Here is a 20,926-nt window from a genome sequence, read left to right as displayed (position 1 = left end):
CATATATTACCAGAAGAAATTATACCTTGCAAATCCCCTTGTATTTTTCATAGGCCTCTGATGCCAGTGGACACAAAATAGTAGTGAACCTTGTAATTTCTCTCCTTTCTAGGTTTGGTGTCACCTGTTTGTGTAAATTATACATTAATATATTAACAAGGTCTGTTGCAGCGGGGACTTGGCTTTGAGAAAACCTTTAATTTACCTTGAGTGAAGAAGCATGCCTTTTCTTGCAGCTTATTGTGCATTACTATTAAGGAATATCTAGAGTGCCACTAAAGGTAAGAAAGACACTAAAAGCTGGTCATTTCCATGCTCTCAGGAAATGAATACTGTCTCTAAAGGCCTCCAAGTTCACCCAACCATGAGAGTGTATTGCACGAAGTTGGCTTTGACTAAAATCATCTGAGAAACCAGAAGCTGAATTAGGTGGACCTTGGTCTTATACAGTAAGAGTCTTATTTTCTTATTTAAGAACCTCTTGGGATTAATTATGTAGCTTCCACCATGCTTACTCATCTTCAAACACATGAGGTAAAGAAAACGCCACACCCAGATATAAAAAATCTTCAAATGTATTTTATTGAGACATTCAGTTATGTCTGTTAGTCTACATCCAAGTTCACTACTAAAAAATAAAATAATGTCACATTTCACATTAGGAACAACAACTTTTGAAGAAAACAAAAAACACACTTTGTTTGAGCCAAGCCTAGTGTATAAATAAGTGACTAGTTCCTTTTCATATCAAAATTCACATAAAAAATTCACCAGCTCCCATCCCTCCCCCAATCCCTATTTCTACCTGAAAGCCATGATGAATGTAAAAATTTAAATACACATATATGTCAAAGAAAAGAGGGGAAAAGAGGAGAAAAAATATGTCAAAGAAAAGAGGGGGGGAAGGTGCAAATCCTATTAACAGCTTTAGGAGTGGCATTTGCAGCATTTGATCATACAGATTATGTACTCATTCCCAAAAGGTGCAAATATTGCCAGGAGATTAATACTGCTTCAATTCAGCTGCAAGAAGTTAGACACTAGACCAAACTGAACAGCACTTAGAGGCTTCAATCAGCATCCTAAAGCTCCTCCCACATCTCTCCTCCATTCTGTTGGTAGTCAAGAGAGTTCACTGGAGCTTTAGTTTACTTCACACAGCCCATGCTGCCCAGAATGTTCATTCACAAAAACATTTAAGTGTTGACAACTCTGTGGTAAAAAGTCAAGAGTTGCAATAGATTACACAAATGCAAATGCAGCTGCCCTAAACCAACATGCCTGAAGCACCATTCCCAACACAATCAATGTTGAGACTCCTTCAGTGCTCTACAGAATCTTTGCCAATGATTTTGGCGGAGCTCTCACCACTGCAGAGAGACCAAAGCCCAGAGATCCAAACACATCTTTCTCATCCTTCTATTTGATTCTTCCTTCTCCACTTAAGCAACACTGTCTCTCCCCGCCACCAACTAACCTGGCTCTCTTCATTCCCACCCCACCCCACCCCACTCATTCTTATTTTTCTTACAACTTTCCCTTCTGACAATACTCAATTGTGATTTCTCAGTTTCTGCCCCCCTTTTTTGCAACATGGCAGCTTCTAAAATAGTTCCCAGTGGATTGCACTGGCAGCCCTGTAAACCAAGCAGCTCACAGAAATCAGCATGGGATAGTATAGATACATTTTGGCCAGCATACTGAGAGTTAAACTTCTCCAAGACAACGAAGAGTAGGATTCTGTCTGCTCAGTCAAAGGACCCTGGAGTGTTCCTTGCACTATTCTCTGCTTGTTCAGTTCTGGATACAACCCCCAAGGCCTCGTGTTAACATCTCTTCCTGTTCTTTAGCCAGTTCTTCCATGGCACTTTCTGCCAGGCTGACTTCACATGCAGAGGCATCATCTGGAATGACAGACTCATCCGTAGTGTCCGAAGAGTCCTGCAGGATACCCAAACCTTTGACAGCCTGTCCATTGTCAACAGATGCCCTTTTCTGGTGTTCTACACCAGGAGTTTCTGTTGCCTCTTGCTGAACAGTATTTTGTTCTGCTCCAGGATTTGGCTGTGGCACCAGCTCTGATCCAAGCCCTGGGAGTTGAGTTGAGTTTTTAAGTTGGCAGTGGCACAGGGGGCAGGTCTCTTGCACATACAGCCATTTCTTAAGGCAGCCTGCATGGAAGAAGTGGCCACAAGGAGTGATGACTGCAGATTTCATGTCCTGAAGTGAGAAAAAAGGAGACGGATCATATAGTACTCAACTGCTAAAACACCCTCCTGAAGCAACCCTAGCTGATTGATTCCAATATTTGTACACCATTCTTCAACCAAAATCTCAACTAAGGCTAGAATTAACTGCTAAAGTTAAGCCAAGATAAAGATGGAGCTAGTCATTATGTTTGATTTATCATGGATCCAAAGCTATTCCCATTCTTAACATGGATTCACTTGACATGAGAACAGCAGAATACAACATTCAATTCTAAGCAAATACAGCATATGGAAGAAGTTATTAAATATTTACAATCTACATAAGCAGAACTGACTGCACTAGAGGGTGAAGAATTCAGTTTCTTGATACTTTCAATTCTCATTTTAAAAGCTAGTTTCTAGTTCTTATGGCTGAGAAGGTATTATTGAAAGAACATGGGGAATGTCTGCTAAAATCTGAAAAATTAAAGAGGCGCCTGAAGATGCTTTTCAGCAGCTGGTTGGGAATAAGGCTTCAGTGCCCTTAATCTTCTCATGACTAGCAGACACAAAAATACAAAATTCATGACACAAAATACAAAACACAGCAAAATAAATTGTGCATGTCTTTCCAATGTACACATTTTACACCAGTTGCAATACTCTTCTTGTCTTGATGCAGAACCTGGGCTGTTGGGCCATAAAAGAACCATTACTTTAGTCTACAGGCCTGTATATAGGATTTAGAAAGAGAAGCCACTAGCAAACTTGTTAACAACATGTTAGAGCATTCAAATGTAAAATAAAAGTTACATATATGGGAATGCATGGGCAACCAAGTAAGTAACCATATACTGTAGTAGCAAGATGAAGGATTTACCCTTCCCTCAAGTTTATTTTACATGGCTTTAGGGGTTCTGGTCCTGTATTCAACACACTGAACTTCCCACAAAGGCCTAGTGTTTGTGGCCACAAGAGCTAAATAAAGTGCATCCAAGTGGCCCATGCCCTTCCATAGATTTTAAGTCAAACTCATACAAGGAGAGCCTGTCAAGCTGTTGAATCTGTAAGAAGCTGTCTTATATTTATCCAGACAATTGGTCCATGACAGGCCTTTTTTACCAACTGAGGGGACCCATGGAGCTCTTATGATTTGGGGGGACAAGGTTTGTTTTAAACAGTAAACCTTCCTCCTAATTACAAGATGCTCTTAGGGCAGCAAGTGAAAAGGCTTTCGGTTCGCTGCTTTGAAGTAAATTTTGTAATGAACATGGAGACCACTGAGAAAGGAGTTGTATGTAAATAACAAAGAAGAATTACTTATTTACAGATTGGTTTTAAATAACAGAACAGCACCACAAATTTCCAGAGTCAAAAGAGAAACCTCGCCCAACCACTTAAATTTAAGTTAGTTATGGCTCCAGAGTGCAGTTTGAAATCTTTTCAATACTTTCAGGTACAAACAGGCTTTCACTGACTAGCCACTAGGTTGGATTCTTTTACACACACAGGATTTCACCCACCCCAGCTTGCCTTTTCCCAAAAGTCAGACTAGAAGGTAAAAGGTCTGCTTATCACCAAAGACAGACCTCACAGTCAGGCACTCTATTCTCTCCCATAAGTAAAGGTAAACTACTTTACCATGCTATCCGGCAGAACTATCCATCTAATCCTCTGCTTTTTTACTGAAACAGACCCAGACTACCGATGCATTCTCCCTGAATAATCTGCTGTGTTTCCCTCTGTCATGCCCTGGGCCTAGGCCAAGAAGCCTAGCTGGGGAAAGCCTGCAGCTGGGAAGAGGCTGCAGTCAGGAGAATTCCCTCATCCAAAGAGGGGTGAGTGAGTAGCATTGGGGCTTTTATTTTTCTTTGTACCACTTTTTACTGCTTTTTCCGATTTCTCTACTGCAATAATTTTACAACCCACTTGTTTGTTCTTGAGCACTTATAATAAATACATTGTTGTTATACTGCCTGGGTCCTCACATCTCTTTGGTCACAGATAAAAGGGACTTGATGAGAAGAAAGACACAGGGGTCAGGTGGATGCTCTGGGCCCTCCCGGACAGACCCATACTAGAGTGGTGACAGCCTGTAGAGGCCCTTCCTTGTTCCCTGCTTGGGATACCCACCTGCATGCTCCAACATTCCATCCCCCTCCTGAAAGGTAACTGGATGCTGGAGCAGCACTGAGTCCTCTCAGCCCCACCCACCTCACAGGGTGTCTGTTGTGGGGGAGGAAGATTAAGGAATTTGTGAGCCACTCTGAGACTCTGAGGTTTGGAGTGGAGGGTGGAATATAAATCCAATATCATCATAGTCACAACCACTACACACAAGAAAATAAGCATAAACAGAATTTAAAGCTTAAGGGGTAACATAAATGTCACTTTCGGAGTTCTTTTCATTTCATTACTTCTGCTTCCATGAAAGTCTAAGCCTAATCTGAATGGTGTTTCATTGCTGACCAACCGATTCTTTAAGAGAATAGGCCTTGGCGATTAAATGGATCCTGCAAAGACAGAGATGGAAGCAGAGGTAAGAGTGCAAGCCAGTAAAACTGACTAGACTTTCTACAAAAGAGAAACTGATACAAAATGACTGAACAGCCTGGTGTCACTATCATTAAAAGTTGCCAGTTCAGGCTTGTCAGCATCTTGTTTTCAATAGGCAGCCTGCGAGCCATCTCAGCTGCAGGCAACAATTTAAAGCCCTGAATGTAAAGCAGCCAACATTGTTTCCAGCTTTACAAAGCATCTGACATTAAACCACAATTTACACAGAAACCTAGGTGATGAATCTTACAGAAAATTACAGAAGCAGCTCCATCATTTGAAAAGTCACCCCATTTAATGGTGCAGAAACTGGTCCAGTTCATTTCCTTAGCTGGCAGTGCAACTTGTTTGATATAAGAATTAGCACATGGCCACCATCTTCTACATAATGTGTGATATGAATACATCACACAGAGTTCTGACCACAGCACATACAATCTCCCCTTCCTTTTTTGAAGAAGAATCAAGTCCATCATGCACACAGGCTCGGACGATCTGCCCCACATATAATGTCATGGAGCTACCTCTGCATTTCCACAGATGAAAAGATTCCTGCCCATGGAGTGCAACTTGTTCATCCCCCTCCCCACCCTGCTCTTGGGGGCATTCTGGACTGCAACAGGAGGTGCAAACGTCATGTTTTATGGCTGGAAATCATTATATTCATAGAAATGCTTCTATCACCAGGCTATCCTTGCACATATGTGAACAGAATCAGTTTCCTGACTAAATGTTCTGACGATCAGGGCAGCCTACATGTTGCCAAAAGAAAGAAAGAAGATACACTCTAAGTAATCTCTATCTGGACACATATTATATACCTGATAGCAGATGGCACAGATATCATTATGTTGTTCCAACTGATCTTTGGTAGCAGTAGGAAGTGATTTAATCTTATTCACAGCATCTCTGCGGAGAAGAAAGCTTTTCCACCCTAACTGAGCACGAAGCCACACATTGTAATAGGAGTGAATGAAGATGATCATCGAACCCATCACAGTCCACTCTCCAAAGATAGTCTCTGACACACCATATGCCACGACGCAGAGTGCTACGAGGAACTCTAGTAATCGATAGGTGCCGTTCACGTAATAAATGACATCATCCATGTTTTCTACTGGCTCTTTCCTGAACTCCTCAACCATAAACAAAACGTAAATGAAAAGTGTTCCAAGTACCTAGAAGAAGAAAGAATGCACAATCTGACTCAAGTTCCAAGACTAGAACCTCCCAGTATCTATAACCCAATAAAGCACCGGAATACTAATAAAGAAATGTTGTTGTAAATTTCTATTTCACAAGCGGGGAGGGCGGGATATAAATAAAAGTTATTATTATTACTATTATTTAAAAGAAATGTTAAAAGAGAAACTTGCCAACTTCAATATAACAGATACAAACAAATGCACACACCAGCAAAAATTAAGTACTTTTAAGTTACACTGAATTCAATAAAAGAGTTAACAAATGCTTAGATCAGTCTGAAATTAATGGTGTGTGTATATATCAAGTGATCTATGAGCTTTCCTGCTTTCTCCTCTGCTGCTTGCCCATTGAGTTCTCCCCTCACCCAATTTTTTTTCTTGGGGGAGTGCAGCAATTCAGAGCACGAAACTGGGTCTGTAGTGGAGGGAGGGAGAAATCAAGAGAAATTGCTGCACTCTCTTCCACAAACAGAAATGCCATTCCAGTGAAGGACCTGTGTGGTTGGGTACATGCCAGTGAATTGTAAAAGTGATTAATTCTGAGTGGTCTTTGCCAACTCTTTGGAACAGTCTGAATCTCCTGACAGATCTTCATACTGAATCTCCAAAAGCAGAGAGGGATCCAACAATAAATGGCCCAGGGCTGTAGGATCAGCTCATCTCTGCTAATAGACTTCAACTAAATTCAACATGCTATTATGGCTTACCTGAAGGGAGGTGAGTATGCTGCTAGAAATAATGATCAGCAACCAGAAATCCATGTGGAAAAACTGACAGATCATGTAGGCCATGTAAGCTGGAAAGACCAGCAAGAACAAGCACAGACTAACAGCACGAAAATGCTTCCAGAGGCTCCTGAAAAACAACAAGGCAATATTCTCCTTTAAAATTGGAATCAGCACTTGCACCTGTGACTGGAGTCAGAATTGACTTAGTTAGCAGCATCCTCTCAGTAGAGACTCTGGCTACTGATTCCTGCTGAAGGTTTCCACATTGGAGAATTTTACAATATCTTTCCTGAAGGTATCTGAACAATATCCATATGTGCTTCACTGTTCTTTAACATTAAAAATCTCTAATCAGCTACCCAGGCAAGGCATGAAAAATGTTGCAGAAAAATTGCCTCATACACCTCATCATGCTGAACTAGTTGTTAAGTAACTTTCAGGAAATATTTCAAAAGCTGTTCAGATACTTCCCCTATTCAAGCTGTGATGAGACTTAGAGCGCATCAAGGTCCACATCTTCCCTTACTATTACAGAGGCAAGTTTCAGAAGGGTAGCCATGTTGGTCTACAGAAGAAGAGGCAGAGTCTAGAAGCACCTTAGAGACCAACAAGATGTATGTGTGTGTCTGGGAGGGGGGATATTTTTAGAAAAGCATGTGAAATCTGAAGTGATCTTGTTACAGGAGATGCATGGGTCATATCAGCTACAGAGTGCCTAAAGCAGTTCTGAACAAGAGGTTCTAAATCTCATATTCCTTTACTCAGAAAGTGAATCATTAGAGACTGACAACAGTATCTTCAAAGGAGTAATATCAAGCAAAACAGCCTGGACAAACTATGAAGCTTTATCACAAACTAACGTGATCAGTTCTTCCCAGGTGCTTTATCGGGGTGGCCAAACTGTGGCTCAGGAGCCACGTGTGGCTCTTTTACACATATTGTGTGCCTCTTGAAGCCCCCACTGCCCCATTGGCTGGTTTGGAGAAGACACTTAAAGTTGCCTTATTTCCACTCTCCTTCCCCACCTACCTACCTACCTTCCTTTCCTTCCCTCCCTCCAACAACTGATGTTCATGTCTTATGGCTCTCAAACATTTGATGTTTATTCTATGTGGCTTGTACATTAAGCAAGTTTGGCCACCCCTGTGCTATAAAAACTAGAATTTCTCCAAGGTGGTCATGGCCACATCACCTGAGAACATAGTATTATTCTACTGAGGGTACATGTTTAAAAAACAGCAGCTTTCAGCACAATGTCAGTCCTGATTATTTCCAAGAAGTCAAAGAGGATGCAACTGCCCTTCTTCCTGTTGCCACTAAGAAGTGGGAGATGACTTTCTATCCCTATAAGCCAATAACAGCCTGAAAGCCCTTTAAAAACAGAAAAAACAGCCTCTGGCCATGAAAACGTAAACATGGCAACTTCTAGGACAATGGGATTTATTTTTTCTTGATTTAGTTTAATATTGGCCTGTAGGCTGACATCTGTAGTATAATAAACTAGTTGAGTAATGCTGCAGTCTTAAGCAGAGTTACAACTGTTTAAAGCTACTGAAAGTCAATGGTCTTAGAAAGGTATATCTCTGTTTAGGAATGCAAGCCTTTCACCTGCTCTGAAATAGATACTGCCCACAAGTCACCATCCATTTGGTCATGTGTCTGTCTCTGATAATGTTCTAGGATGCTGCTTCCATGCCCATGTAGGCTCCTACACCAGCTGACAGACAGTGTCACATCAGTGGCTGAACCAGCACTGGGGAGGGGGACAGTGCCTCCTCTACTTTGGCACTTGCTAAATCTCTGAAACTCAGCTCATCCGATTTTATCAGTAGGCAAGAAAGCAAAGTGGCTGTCTGATGAGGTTTTACAAATAGCTGAGGAAAGAAGGAAAGCGAAAGGCAAAGGTGAAAAGGAAAGATTCACCCAACTGAAGGCAGATTTCCAAAGAACAGCAAGGAGAAATAAGGAGGCCTTCCTGAAGGAACAATGCAAAGCAATCGAGGAAAATAACAGAATGGGAAGGACAAGAGATCTCTTCAAGAAAACTGGAAAAATCAAGGGAACGTTTCGTGCAAAGATGGCCATGATAAAGGACAAAAATGGTAGGAATCTAGCAGAAGAAATTAGGAAGAGTGGCAAGAATACACAGAAGAATTATACAAGAAGGATTTCAATGTCCTTGACAACCATGACAGTGAAATCGCTGACATCGAGCCAGACATTCTGGAGTGTGAAGTCAAATGGGCCTTAGAAAGCATTATTAACAACAAAGCGAGCGGAGATGACGGTATCCCAGTTGAGCTACTCGAAGTCCTAAAAGACGATGCTGTTAAAGTGATGCACACATGTCAGCAAATTTGGAAAATGCAACAGTGGCCACAGGATTGGAAAAGGTCAGTTCATATTCCAATCCCAAAGAAGGGTAATGCCAAGGAATGTTCAAACTATCGCACCATTGCACTCATTTCACATGCCAGTAAGGTCATGTTAAAGATCCTACAAGCTAGGCTTCAGCAGTATGTAGATCGGGAACTACCAGAAGTTCAAGCTGGGTTTTGGAGAGGTAGAGGAACTAGGGATCAAATTGCCAACATACGCTGGATTATGGAGAAAGCACGGGAGTATCAGAAAAAGGTCTATTTCTGCTTCATTGACGACGCTAAAGCCTTTGATTATGTGGACCACAACAAACTGTGGCAAGTCCTTAAAGAGATGGGAGTACCAGACCACCTCACATGTCTCCTGGGAAACCTATATAAGGGGTCAAGAAGCAACTGTCAGAACAGGATATGGAGCAACTGATTGGTTTAGAATAGGAAAAGGGGTTCAACAAAGATGTATATTGTCACCCTGCTTATTTAATTTATATGCAGAGTACATCATGCAGAATGTTGGCCTGCATGAAGCAAACCAGAATTAAGATTGCCAGGAAAAACCTCAGATATGCAGATGACACCACTCTAATGACAGAAAGTGAGGAGGACCTAAAGAACCTCTTGTTGAGGGTGAAAGAGGAGAGCACAAAAGTAGGCTTGAAACTCAACATAAAAAAAAAAATTAAGATCATGGCATCTGGCCCCATCACATCTTGGCAAATAGAAGGGGAAGACATGGAAGTAGTGACAGACTTCACATTTCTGGGATCCAAGATCACTGCAGATGGTGACTGTAAATTAAAAGACATTTGCTCCTTGGGAGGACAGCTATGGTGAACCTAGACAGTATAATAAAAAGTAGAGACATCACCCTGCCAACAAAGTCCGTATAGTCAAAGTGATGGTATTCCCAGTAGTAATGTATGGCTGTGAGAGTTGGATCATAAGGAAGGCCGAGCGCAGAAGAATAGATGCTGTTGAGCTGTGGTGCTGGAAAAGAATATGGAGAGTCCCTTGGACTGCAAGAAGATCCAATCAGTCAGTCCTAATGGAAATCAACCCTGACTGTTCCCTGGAAGGTCAGATGCTGAAGCTGAAGCTCAAATACTTTGGCCACCAAATGAGAAGGGAGCACTCACTGGAAAAGATCCTGATGCTGGGAAAGATAGAAGGCAAAAGAATAAGGGAAGGGCAAAAGGTGAGATGGCTGGACAGCATTACTGATGTAACTAACACAAATTTGAGCAGACTTCGGAGGATGCTGTGACTTGGTCCATGGGGTCGCAAAGAGTTGGACTCGACTGTGCGACTGAACAACATACACATAGATGGAATATGCACAGAACCTGTGGGGAAAGGAAACTGCAGCATCAGGCTAAAGAACTCAAATGCTGGAATCAATCATCCATGCAAATATCAAGGCACCATGTTGGGGGTCTTAAATTTGTAAAAAAAATAGCCTAACACCATCTCTATTATATTCCCCCCACATTCTAGTCTGAACTTAGCAGAGTTGAATTATAGTCTGCTGCCACCCGGGCCAATTTCTAGGAGCTAGTTACACTCTTTGCAGCTCTGCTTCTCCCTTTCCTCTGTGCTAATAAATTTAGCATTAACATGTTTCAGACAGCCTGTACCAGCCACAAGTAACCTCTAAGCAAAACAGATGTGGAAGATATAAATAAACCTCTTACTTACAAGAGTTGCAGGTTATAGCAAAGCAAGAAAGCACAGAAGATAAGAAGATAAGAAAGATACAGTACACAGCTTCTCACCAGGACATTTTGTAAAATCGTCACACAGCCTTCAGAACTAGCAAGGTCCATCTAACAAGAACAAGCCAGCAGCAAGCCAGCGAGTTATGATCCAAAAGGCCAAAGGGTGAACTCTGTCCAAAACAGCATAGCTTCTGCCACCCTCTATTCTCAAAGGAGTCACCTGCTTGGATTAATGTGATTTCGTGAGCTGTTCCTGAGAGGGTCCCTAGCAAAATAACTCATAATGTGATAGAAATCACTCCTGGGCTCAGAGGATGAAGAAGTTCCATAGCTGGAAATAAACCCTGTTCACAGAAAACTTGCCTGTAAGGCTAGAATCCTTCTCTTCTGGATATCTAACATTCTGTATATAGGCTCTTTTTCTTTTAATGTATACATGATTGATTTTACCTGCAGTGACTTGTATAGAAAGCACAGGGAGCTACAAAAGTGGGCAAAATATGAGTATGAGCATTTGAAAGTGTTCTTTGGATCGCATAGAAGAAGAGAGCCAGTTTGGTGTAGTGGTTAAGTGTGTGGACTCTTATCTGGAAGAACCGGGTTTGAATCCCCACTCCTCCACTTGAACCTGCTGGAATGGCCTTGGGTTAGCCACTAGCTCTGGCAGAGGTTGTCCTTGAAAGGGCAGTGGCTGTGAGAGCCCTCTCAGCCCCACCCACCTCACAGGGTGTCTGTTGTGGGGGGAGAAGGTATAGGAGATTGTAAGCCGTTCTGAGTCTCTGATTCAGAGAGAAGGGCAGGGTATAAAACTGCAATTCTTCTTTTTCTTAACACCTGATGATAAACAGTTCTAGCATCCTAGTCCTTACATTTATAAGGTGCTCCCCCATTTATTTTACTGTCCTTACTTCCTGTTTGATCAGTACCCTCTAGCTATTAAACTTTTTTATTTCATCCTTTCAACTTGCCCCCCATTTATAGTCTGCAACTTTGTGACCAACACAAGAACTGAGAGGAAAAAAAATAGCAGTCAACATTAGAAAATACAAAAGAAAAACTCACTTGTCCCTTGAAGCTCCCAAAGCTAAAACAATGGGATCAGCGATCTCCAGCATTGACTGCAGGATGGATGCAACCACAATGAAGAGGATAATACTGAGCAGGAAGGCCCGGTGGACAACTTGCAGCTCTATCAAGCCAGTCTGCACGGCCAGGATCAAAAGTGTGACTCCTTCTGTCATCCCTCTTTGCATTGCGAAAACACACAAATGAAAAATAAAATTTGCATTATTAATGATCTTGATTCAGTTTTAAAATTGCATGAGTAAAAAACAGCCACCATCCCAAAGTTTTTGACATCAGAATGTCAGCATATGATCCCACAACCTGGTGGCTGTCGTCAAACCATACGCTGCCCACAAAGCTACCAATTGCAAAACCTCAATAAAGATTGTGGAGATCCCTGTTTATCCATTCAATGAGTAAACTGGAGCCAGACACGATCTCTCAAGCATTAATTTAAAAGGTAAAGATAGTCCCCTGTGCAAACACTGAGTCGTTACCAACCTATGCGGTGACATCACATCACGACATTTTCTTGGCAGACTTTTTACAGGGTGGTTTGTCATTGCCTTCCCCAGTCATCTACATTTTACCCCAGAAAGCTGGGTACTCATTTTACCGACCTTGTAAGGATGGAAGGCTGAGTCAACATTGAGACAGCTACCTGAACCCAGCTTCCACCAAGATCAAACTCAGGTCACGAGCAGACTTTGGACTGCAGTACTGCAGCTTTACCACTCTGCACCACGGGACTCTTTTCAGCATTAATTACTCCTCTATAAAACAATACTTGGAGTGACTCTACCTTCTAGACCTGTTGAGAGTAACACTTCACACATGCAAGTGTCCTGAAGTAATTTGTAATGGAATGTTGGTTCCCACATTAACTTTGCCTGAAATATTCCTGAACTCTTCCATCCTTGGTTCAGTTTTACTATTTCTGGCTTGAAACATTTTTTCAGTACTCTCTAGAGATCATATGTATTAACCAAATAAATTCCTATTTTATGCCAGACAACTGTGAGAAAAGGAAACTGTTTTCAGATGTCTTTCCCTGCTACTTATACATGTTGAAATTAAATTATTTCTTTTGGCACATGCTAAGTAAAACTGGATGTATCCTATCTTTTTCATGTGTGTAAGACATAGCACAAGGTATTTTAAAAAATTAAATAAAATCATGCAGACCATCTGTTCTACATTCCATTATACTGAAGCACTTCAGCCTCCTGTGCTATTGCTTACATAAGTGGGACTGTGATTTAAAAAGTTTGCCTTTAAGATCATGCATCACTGGACCCAAACCTCAGTGTACATAACATGATAGCTAGCAAATGCAGATGCATATATACCAAATTTGACCAAGACAGAATGAAGAAGAAAGGAGAAAGAGGAGAAATACTGTAAGCAAGTCTTGGTTGAAGTAGTTTTGCAAAAGGCTTTGATAAGCCAAGGAGTATGAAAGGGGCAGATGTGCAAAAGAAGTGAAGCAAAAGAACCTTAAACAGCAGGCATCCCAAAAAGCTTGCAAAAATTGATGACTGAAAGATAACAAATCAAGAAGTAGTCCTAAGACATGATTGAAAAGGAGGAGAAAATAATATGTATCTCTATTTGGGACACAGAAGTAGATCTTTGGATAATGAATCCAAACAATGTATTAGCTAAAGAGTTAAACAATGTGCATTTAACAAAAGTAGTAACTAAAGAGATTCACGGTTGTCTGTATTTCAACGAAAAATCCCAAGACCTATTAAACTTGGATAGGAAGGACCAATTAAGAATTTGCACACGAGTTCAAAAGACTATACTTAGACTGTACTTTTAATACTCTTCTTGATGTTCACAATCTGCTTCAGTTGGTTAAACTGGCTTGTACCAGGGTTTAGATGCTTTCCACTGCACACTTACCTATTCATCGCAGGGTCATTCATGAATGCTCGGTAGCCTTGCAGGTAAAACTTGCAGAGGGTTAGAACCCCCAGAGCAACAAAGGAGACTGTAAACACCAAGCCCAGGAGAGAATAGGGAGTGCTACAGCATTCTGCAATACTAGGAAATGAGACAACACAACTTTATTAGAACTTTGGACAGGCCAATAAGCTTTGAATTTAAAGCCAGAAAAGATGAATAAAGCTAGCTTCATTGATGAGCTTCAGCTGAAACATCAATATGAAGGTTCTCAGCAGGTTCTACAGATACCAGCAACAGTAGGTTTACCCAAAGTAAATTCACCCAATGGGATTCTGGACTTTGAAAAGAATCTGGTAAATATAAATTTAGCAAAGAGTAGCATGTATCTGCTGGGTTCACTAAGCTAGGCTCCATCACCATGCACTAGCAAGACCAAACCATTTGGGGGCACTGATCTCCTTGCATTTAAATAAGAGATTACTCTTCAATGACCAAAAAAGAATGTTTTCAATTTGCTCATTAACATTTCAATCTAGACATGCCTGTAGAGACGCAAAATAATGCAGGTGGGTTTGCTATGTCAGCTCCCATTTGTACTTGTCAGATAAAGATAACTAAGGGTGGATGTGTATGTTCCCTCTAAGCTGCAGAGTCTTGTGAGGAAAAACTCTACTTTGTGAGCTACTGGCATTAAAATTGTGAGCTACTGCATGAATTATTATGCTCTGGGGCTATTTTTCCTGAGCGAAGACAAAAATCTGTGAGCTGGAGGCTAAAAATCTGTGAGCTAGCTCACGCTAACTCAGCTTAGAGGGAACACTGGATGTGTGTCATGCTGCAAGTAAACAGTGTACTTCAATTCACAGGGCATTTCTCTTACTCAAAGGGCATATAACTGACTGGTATTTAAAACTGCGGAGGATGGCTGTGAGAATAGCTCCGGACTGTTTCTTCTTGTTTTACTGTTTTAACTATTGTAAATTATTGAATATGTATTTTAATATTTATTAATCTTAATTGTTCTGGATTTTATGTTGTAAGCCGCCCTGAGCCTGCCTTGGTGGGGAGGGTGGGATATAAATCGAATAAATAAATACTCAATGACAGTGGCGCATGAGCCCCAAAACTGGTGTGCGCAGCTCTAATGTGGTTCTATAAAAGGAAGCTTTCACACCATTGTGAGAGGTCTGGCCTCTTTAGTCATGAAACCCTGCAATCCCATGTACTGATTTACGTTTAAAGCTTGTTTGCACACTCCTTCCTCCATGTTATTGTTTTTGCAAGCCCAAACGAGGAGGAAATTCAGTAGCACAAACCTGTCAAAACATTAAAGGAGAAACAAGACTGATTATTGTGTTGCATAACTATAGTCTCCATTGTATAATACTCTTAACTTTTGAGGACTGTCCTTCAAAACACCCAATTTAAAAGAAACCCTAATCATGAAGATTGGGTTTTCTGCTAGATTGGAAGCAGCACATTTTTAAAATGAGGAAGATAAAATTGTGTTAATTTTCTGAAAAATGACAATACCAGAGGAAATGAATGTACTACAGCGCAATACTTCTGGGAAAAACTTCTTTCATAAGCCAAAGTTTTTCCTGGCATGGAAAAAATCCCTCAGCCACTTACTTAAAAGACTGTTTTGGTTATTTTAATGGTAGAAAGGGAGGATATAAGTATCCCAAATAGAGTCATACCCGATCTTTTTATCTTCATACACCAGAAGAATTAAAAAACTTACAGGCCTTAAAATGCATAAATAAGTATTCTAAAAATGGCAAAAATAAAATGAGTTTGGTAACTTTTTTTCCTGAAGGAAGATGCAGCAATGCTTACTTCTCAGCTGTGCCAACAGGCAGCAACCTTTTCATTTGAATACCAAAGAACAGAATGAGACATAGGCCTGTTCACCCACGTATCACCCAGGACATTCTATATGTCCTCCTACCACACTACAATGCAACATGTAATGAAGGGTATAGGAGCACAATGTTATACATACTGCAATCCTTCCACCTCAAAGCTGTGATGGAAAGACTGTAAAAAATCAGGCACATATGTCGTATGTTATGCTACACATGAGGTGCCTCCACTGTGCATACAGCATTTTCATATAGCACAAGTGGCTAATTGACCTTTTTGTCTTTAGGAAGCAGATTTACTGAAGAGCACAAGGAATATACCTTGGCAACTGCCAGTTACAGACAAGTGTTAAGTACCTTGTTAGAAAGAGAAAGAGAAGCCTCTCCCTAGAGGCAGGCTGATCCCGTGTGCTGAAGTAGGAGTAGATCTGAAGAGCAAACAATACAAGCCAGAAGACCATGAAGAGAACGGGGACCACGAGCTGGTTCCACAGAGACATTCCCAAGGCCAGAAGGCCATACACTTCGACTACCTGCATGGATCAAAAGCAGAAGATTGATTTTTTTTCCTGTTCCAAAAATCAACAAAAGAATGCATTCTAGGCTCAAAAGGGGATGAGTAACAGCAAGTCTATTTACAATACTTCAGAACCTGAAAGAAAAAGGTGGTTTTTTTTAAATAAAGTTATTTTTGCTACTTTCTTGCTGACAAAAGAGTTGTAAAAGTTAAAAGAAAATAACCATTTCCTCCTCTCTGCTGCTGCTGGTGTTTAATTAAGAGTTCACAATGCAGATATCAGCAGGTGGGTCTGGCAGTCAGTCTGATAAGTAATTTACAGCATTATGATGTGACACTTTTATCACTCCACCTCCATGTCTTGCCTCACTGTGGCAGACACGCTGTGTTAGGCCATACACCTATGTAAGGGAGCTTCTAATCCCCTTAGATGATATTCTGTGAAAAGTCCTCCTACCACACATAATAATGGATGATTGTGGAAGAGAAGGAGATTGAAAAATAATCAAGAGAAGATCAAAATGTTATCAAGAATGAAGGCATGAAATAAAGGCAAGCAGCTTCATACAGTGTCTCTGTGCCTCATCATCACCCTGCCCTTTTGAGAGTCGTGGCGGGAACTGCTTATCTAAAGTATACATTAAGAATCAAGAGGCTGAAAAGACTCAAGTGAAAGAGTGGGGCTTCTTTAAAAAAAATTCCTAGTAAACTGCAGTGCAAACCTGAGCAAGATCATTAGCTGGATTCAGCTAATGTGATTCAGCTAGATGTGATCCAAGGATCACAGATCTATGTGCAAGGATTTTGAATGTGGTTAATGACATGTCCAGGAGAAAATTTCTAACCCAAATACTGATTTAAACTGAATGAAGTCAACCTGAGCGAAGGCAACTTCATAAACAAGAGCAAAAGTACACTGTCAGGAAATCTTTATTAAATAAAATGTTGTCAAGATGCAACAGACCGGGGGAAACATATTACCAGCCTTGACTTCAGTGTGATGTTTAAAGTGCAAGCCCTTCAATTCTTATTGCAGAAGAAACAAGATTCTGATTATAACATTTTATTAGTTAGTCCTAACCCTAAATTAAACTAGATTAGAATTGCAACACAAAACCAATTCAGAGCTATAACTACACTGATTGCACACATCTTGTCTGAAATGCTATGGGGGGGGGGGGGGACTTAGTGGCAATTATGTTTCCCTTACACAATATCACTTTAATATATTACATAGTGCTATTCTTAACCAAAGTTTATTTTTTTATTAGTTTTGCTATTATTCAAACAGCAGGTTGTAAATATCATCTAAATTGTTCAGATAGCGTCAATAATTGAATGGCATAATTTGCATAATGAAGTAGCAGAACCAAGGCTGAGCAGCACTGGCTCATTTGGAAGTTTTTCTATGCTGAAGTTGCAAGACATTTCTTAGTAAGCATTAAGTTTTTATATACAGAAATATTGGGAAGATAAATTATTTTTACTGCTGATGAATGGTTCAAAGGGTTCAAAGTATTTTACTGTTGTAGCCATAGGCCATAACAACACAGCAAACCCCTCAAAGCATACAGTTTACTTCTAGCCATAAAATGTAAAACATTGAAAAACCCCCATAGTAAAATACAGAACTATGAACAACATTTAAAACATAAATAATAAAACAACATGACAGAATCAGACTATAACTTGGCCAAAATCCTTATACTTTTCTCAGCTCTTATGGTGCTGATGAATGAATGAGACTAAAGAAAAGCATTAATCTATGAACATAGTCTGTTGACATATGGAGAAGCACATTTCCCCTATCTAAGAGACAAGGTTATGTGGTTGACTCTAGCAGGGCCTTCTTGCTGGTTACAGAATAATGTTTTTTGCATTGACATAGTCAAATAAGGGATAGTGGCTGTTTATCTCATTACATATACAAAACCCATCTTCCATTATATGTTAATGTATTCTTTTTTTCTAATGGCAAACTAGAATGATGTTTATAATGTATGTTAAATGTTAAAAAGTAAATTAGGTGGACAGGGACAACTCAGAGAAAAACATGATCTCGGTTTAACCCCGACTTGCAAGCAATAGAGCAGTTAACAGACTTTACTGCCTTGTGACACTCTCACCATCATTCTCCCATTCTGACATGTTACTGTTTTATTGGTTTCCCATGCAAAGGCTATTCAGACCAATTGTTCTTTCGTTAATTTTACTGTTTTGCCATTGGATTCTAAGTTTGTACCACACTTTGCATTCTTAACCACTACCCACCAGCTATATGTAGCTCTGCTCACTGTACCCCATTTAACTGTCTGAAGAAGTATGCATGTGTACAAAAGCTTACATTCTGAATAAAACTTTGTTGATCTTAAAGGTGCTACTGGACGCCTGCTTTGTTCTATTGCTTCAGACCAACATGGCTGCCCACCTGGATCTATCTACATGTACATGAGTCTTCTTTTCCATCATGTTATAAACATAAGCCCTAGACAGGGCCGGTGTGTGGTAGTAGGCAAGGTAGGCAGCCACCTAGGACGCCCCCTCCCCGCCAACCCTGATACTCCACGTCGTTCTTTCTTCGTTATGATTGCTCAAAGTAAAGAAAGGAGGGCACAGCCCCTGCCCAGCTCCCTCTGAAGTGAGAGAGGGCTGGGCAAGTGGTGGGCGGAGTGTTCTTTCTTTGCTCCAAGCAATCAGAGGGAAAGAAGGATGTAGCCCCTGCCCCACCGGCTCCTTCTGAGGCAGGAGAGGGCTGGGCAAGGGGCAGGCCAAGCGTTCTTGCCCCATGCCCAACCCTCTCCTGCTTCAGAGGGAGCAGGCTGGGCAACGGCCACCCACATAGAGAGCCAGTTGGTGTAGTGGTTAAGTATGCGGACTCTCATCTGGGAGAACTGGGTTTGATTCCCCACTCCTCCACTTGCAGCTGCTGGTTTGGCCTTGGGTTAGCAATAGCTCTCGTAGGAGTTGTCCTTGAAAGGAGTTGTCCTTGTAAAAGCTCTCTCAGCCCACCTACCTCACAGGGTGTTTGTTGTGGGGGAAGAAGATAAAAGAGATTGTAAGCTGCTCTGAGACTCTGATTCAGAGAGAAGGGCAGGGTATAAATCTACAGTCTTCTTCTTTCTTCCTTGGGTGGGGCAGGTGTGCAAGGTTCTGCCTGGGGAGGCAGAACTCCTAGCACCAGGGCTGGCCCTGGGTACTCCCACAGCCTACCCCCATCCCCCAAATCTTTTCCTTATTTTAACATCCAGCTTCATGAACGCTTCTTGTAAACTCTAAAGCTTGATGACTACTATAAACCACTGATTATTTTATTTATGTTGTTTACAAACACGGCTACCTGCAATTTTTAGATAGAAAGAAGTATACCAAGACACTTCAATAAAATTAATTACATATTTCAATGTATCTTACCTGTACAAGTTCTCTATAGGCAGATTTTGCAAGATTATATGGTACCAGAAGATTAGATGCCAAAAAATAGAGAACTTCCAAGCCAGTAAAAATCATAGCAAATTTGTTGATGATAACAATAGTTTCCAGAGGGACAAGGCAAAGCCGTGCCAGCAGAGGGAGCATGTGAGCAGAGAACAGCCAGATCTGTTTGGTTTTCATGACGCAGGAGCAAAGGGTGCACACCACTAGCTGACCTGAAAATGACATGGGAGCATTAAACAGCAAGACACTTTGACTTTAAGGGGAAAAACTCTTTTAATATTTATTTAGAGCATTTTTACCCAACCTTTCTCCAAAACTGTATTTGATGAGTTACAATAATAACAAAAACAATGTACAACTATAAATTATTTTAAAGACCAGCATACACAAATAATTAAAGATCAGATTTCAGTGTCAAAAGTCCTGAAATATTTTGCATTCCATAATTTGTAGAATTTTGGCAGTAGAAACCTTCCTAGAAACTTCTGGCAGGCTGTTCCATCAAAGAGGAGAGCTAATCAAAAAGCCCCAGATCTAGCAGGCAGCTGCCACCCTAACTACCTTACAGGGGTGAATAACCGATATCCGTCATTCTGAGTTACTCCCCACAAAAATTCATCAATGAGTATGATGCCTAGATTACAACCCAACTTTTAATACTCTATGCATGCTGGCTAAGAAGGCACTGTTCAGTTATACAAAACATTTAAAAGCAAAAGGAGTTTTGTGGCATTCTCTATATTGAGTGATAAGACATGTCTTGTCTTAACAGCTGTCAAATGCAATGATTATCTGCAGTGTGAACCCACTAAAACTTTGTAGCAGAGACATATCACCCTGCTGGTGTACCCTTGTAGTATGCCAGAGTCTTAAAAATGCAAACTACAAGATGATGCATTTGACCAGCTGCAGGCATAAAAGAGGTATCATTACATTTTTAGAGAAGTTTCACTCAACAACTTAATTCAAATTAGGCTTGTTTAAGACTGAAACACAAGATTGATTTAATAAGCCCAACAATACATCTTGTGCTTGCTGCCCAGTAGGAACGCTTGATAAGATCATGGCAGTTTCAGTGTTCATAAATGGCAAGGCTTCCCAGAGTTCGTGATTAAAGAGGAATACTTGGAAATGTGTTTCTGAAGAAGACAGGCAGTGAAATAGAAACTATCCAAATTACAGGCTCTTGATAAATTATATTTGAACTGTCAGGGCTTGCTTTTGATCATTCAGCTGTTTGAGAAGAGGCAGACAGGAGTCATTTCATGCTGAGCAGGGAGAACCCTGCAGCTACAGCCCTGGCAAAGACACCAAGCCATAGCTTGCGTTAACTGTTCAGGAGTTCATAAAACTAAATCATTC

General features: G+C 40.8%; 1 protein-coding gene across 1 annotated transcript in view; it reads right to left on the bottom strand.

The window, feature by feature from the left end:
- Positions 1-559: 559 nt before the first annotated feature.
- LOC132590783 (RING finger protein 145) overlaps positions 560-20,926 on the bottom strand; it is a 104,450-nt gene continuing 84,083 nt past the window's right edge. The window contains exons 5-11 of the mRNA XM_060263704.1: positions 19,541-19,776; positions 15,970-16,145; positions 13,745-13,885; positions 11,834-12,016; positions 6,658-6,805; positions 5,567-5,923; positions 560-2,220 (exon numbers count right to left, since the gene is read on the bottom strand). Of these exons, the coding sequence (XP_060119687.1) occupies positions 1,795-2,220; positions 5,567-5,923; positions 6,658-6,805; positions 11,834-12,016; positions 13,745-13,885; positions 15,970-16,145; positions 19,541-19,776 (1,667 nt within the window). The 3' untranslated portion in view covers positions 560-1,794. The remainder of the gene's footprint in view (positions 2,221-5,566; positions 5,924-6,657; positions 6,806-11,833; positions 12,017-13,744; positions 13,886-15,969; positions 16,146-19,540; positions 19,777-20,926) is intronic.

The sequence above is a fragment of the Heteronotia binoei genome, unplaced genomic scaffold (assembly GCF_032191835.1).
Source record: "Heteronotia binoei isolate CCM8104 ecotype False Entrance Well unplaced genomic scaffold, APGP_CSIRO_Hbin_v1 ptg000729l, whole genome shotgun sequence".
Taxonomy (NCBI): Eukaryota; Metazoa; Chordata; class Lepidosauria; order Squamata; family Gekkonidae; genus Heteronotia; species Heteronotia binoei.
Note: the sequence above shows the minus strand (reverse complement) of the source record. Positions and strands in the feature narration are given on the sequence as shown.